Source organism: Gavialis gangeticus, unplaced genomic scaffold (genome assembly GCF_001723915.1).
Source record: "Gavialis gangeticus isolate Ggan-Ray unplaced genomic scaffold, GavGan_comp1, whole genome shotgun sequence".
In the NCBI taxonomy this organism is placed as follows: Eukaryota; Metazoa; Chordata; order Crocodylia; family Gavialidae; genus Gavialis; species Gavialis gangeticus.
In genome coordinates, this window is record NW_017728996.1 from 43,100,517 (window position 1) to 43,102,838 (window position 2,322).

Genomic DNA, 2,322 nt, shown 5'->3' on the forward strand with positions numbered 1-2,322 from the left:
GCCACTGCCAGTGCCACCACCGCTGATCGTTTCTTCAGGTCTGGGATCGGAGCAGGGGCAGGGCCCCACGTGGGCTGATTTGCCCCGGGCCCCTCACCCTGCTCGGGTCACCTCTGGCTGTAAGCCTTGTGAGGTATGGGTCTGGCACTACACGTGCACCCCTGTGGCTGAGAGCCTCCTGGTCAGTGGGACTCCCAGCCACAGGGGATCACCACCCACTGCCAGCCCCGCAGCTGACAAGGCTTGCAGTAGTGGCAGTGCTGTCAGTGGGGAGCTTGCAGCAGGAGGAATGCTGCCCACCCTGTGAACCTCATAAGGTGCAGTACTTGCAGTGGAGGTAGTGCTGGGAACACTACCGCCACTGTGAGCAGAGCCGTCCCTAGGGGGGCAGGAATTGGGCCAGCTGCCCCAGGCCCTGCGCTTTGGGGGGCCCCACAGAGCTGGGCAGAGCAGCAGTGGTGCAGAGCTGGGCGGAGCAGTGGCAGCGCATCCAGACACTCGCTACCCCTCCTCCCACTGCTGCCGCCGCTGATGGCAGTGGTAGCTTGTTCGAGTCTGGGATCAGAGCAGGAGTGGGGCCCCGCATGGGCTGATCTGCCCCGGGCCCCACACCCTGCTCAGGTCAGCTCTGATCGTATATGTGTAGTTAGACACCTATCTGTTTTCATTTTCAGAGACTTTATTGTCTTTGACTGAGTCTAAAACAAAGCAGAACAATTACACTTTATGTCTTTCTTTAAGCTAGTTTTGAATTATTTTTCCAGGTTGGAGCAATCCCTGCAAATGCAGCTGATGATGGACAGTGGTCTCAGGGACTTATTTCCGCTGTGAGTAATTTCCCTTTTTTCCTGCTCTTTAAGGTTTTAAACCAACCAGAATCTTCTGCAAAAAAGTAATATCCAACTAAAATACAATCCTTTACTCCTAGGCTCGGATGGTGGCAGCTGCAACCAGTAATCTGTGTGAAGCAGCTAATGCTTCAGTACAAGGTCATGCTAGTGAGGAGAAACTCATCTCATCTGCCAAACAAGTGGCAGCCTCTACAGCTCAGTTGCTTGTGGCTTGTAAGGTGAAGGCTGATCAAGACTCTGAGGCCATGAGGAGGTTGCAGGTAAGGGTGCTTTTAACTGACATAATGCATGTTTGTGTAGCAGAGTAGCCCCTGCTAGCATCTTTTGGATGAATCTCAGAAATCAGGAAGAAACTGCCTAACCATCACATCTGAGTTTTATCTTCCCCAGTAGTGGAATTGGTTGTGCTTACCAAGGATGCAGCATTTGTACATTGTTTTCTGATCACTGTGGCCATCGTGTTAAAGATGGATGAACTCCCCTAAAAATGATGTGTAGAGTAGCCTGTCCCAAGCACTTGTGTAGATAGGATATCGTGACGTGACAGAATTCCACTGTGATTTCAACAGAGAATCGCAAACTACCAGTGCTGCATCCAAGACCAAATTGCAGTCAAACACTGTATTAGCTTCTGTTAGAAGTAGCATTTAGATTTAATGTAACTGGAAGATATGGGTGTGTAGGGAGGGGATTGGATAGCAGGTTTATTGTAGGCATTTGGACAGCTCTTTCTGTATAGTTGGCTTTGCTGTTGTCAGTGTATATTTAGCCAGACATCCTGATTTTGCAGACACTTGTATACATTCTTGACTTTATTTGCATGAGTACTCATATTATGCTCATTGATCTTAAATACATGCTAAAGTTTGCAGCACAAAAGATCAGTTTTCCTTTCGTTCTTTGCAGTGGTGACATGTAGGGGGTGCACAGGGGTGCATGTGCACCCTCTGAGAGCACTAGTAAACCCCTGACAGCAGCATTCCCAGGCAGGGTGGGCAGGTGAAAGCACTGGTGTTCCCCATGAGAGCACTGGCTGGAGAGTGCGCCAGGAGAAGCGGTCCCCCTGCAGCCGACCCGGAAGTGCCAGCAGTGCACCTGGCTGATCCTTCCTCCCCCCACCAGCCTGTGGGATCAGCTGCCCCCCTGTCACTGACTCTCCACTGCGGGGGCAAGTGCCCCCTGACTCAGCAGGCACCAGTCGCCCATGGTTCTCTGTGAGCTTCATGTTGAGGGTCTACAATTAAAGCCTTTTGCTATTTTCCTAGCATCTGTGGCTGAGGAAAGGAAATAAATTATTGGGCTTTAGGCTACCTTAGTTCAGGAACACCTTTTCTGCAGACTCATGAAAAACAAAATGGCTCTTGCCTGTAAGTTCATTTCAGTAATAGTTGGCTCACTGTCAGTGCCTACCTTTGAGCAAAACTTAACTTTCATTTTGCTAAGTCATAATTAGGGAAGGAGAATGTGCTGT

At 50.2% G+C, this 2,322-nt stretch overlaps 1 protein-coding gene across 3 annotated transcripts in view; it reads left to right on the forward strand.

The window, feature by feature from the left end:
- Positions 1-2,322, forward strand: part of TLN2 (talin 2) — a 313,576-nt gene that overhangs the window by 296,431 nt on the left and 14,823 nt on the right. For all 3 annotated transcript variants that reach the window (XM_019504368.1, XM_019504369.1, XM_019504370.1), the window contains 2 exons: positions 765-827; positions 929-1,111. In XM_019504368.1, coding sequence (XP_019359913.1) covers positions 765-827; positions 929-1,111 — 246 coding nt within the window. The remainder of the gene's footprint in view (positions 1-764; positions 828-928; positions 1,112-2,322) is intronic.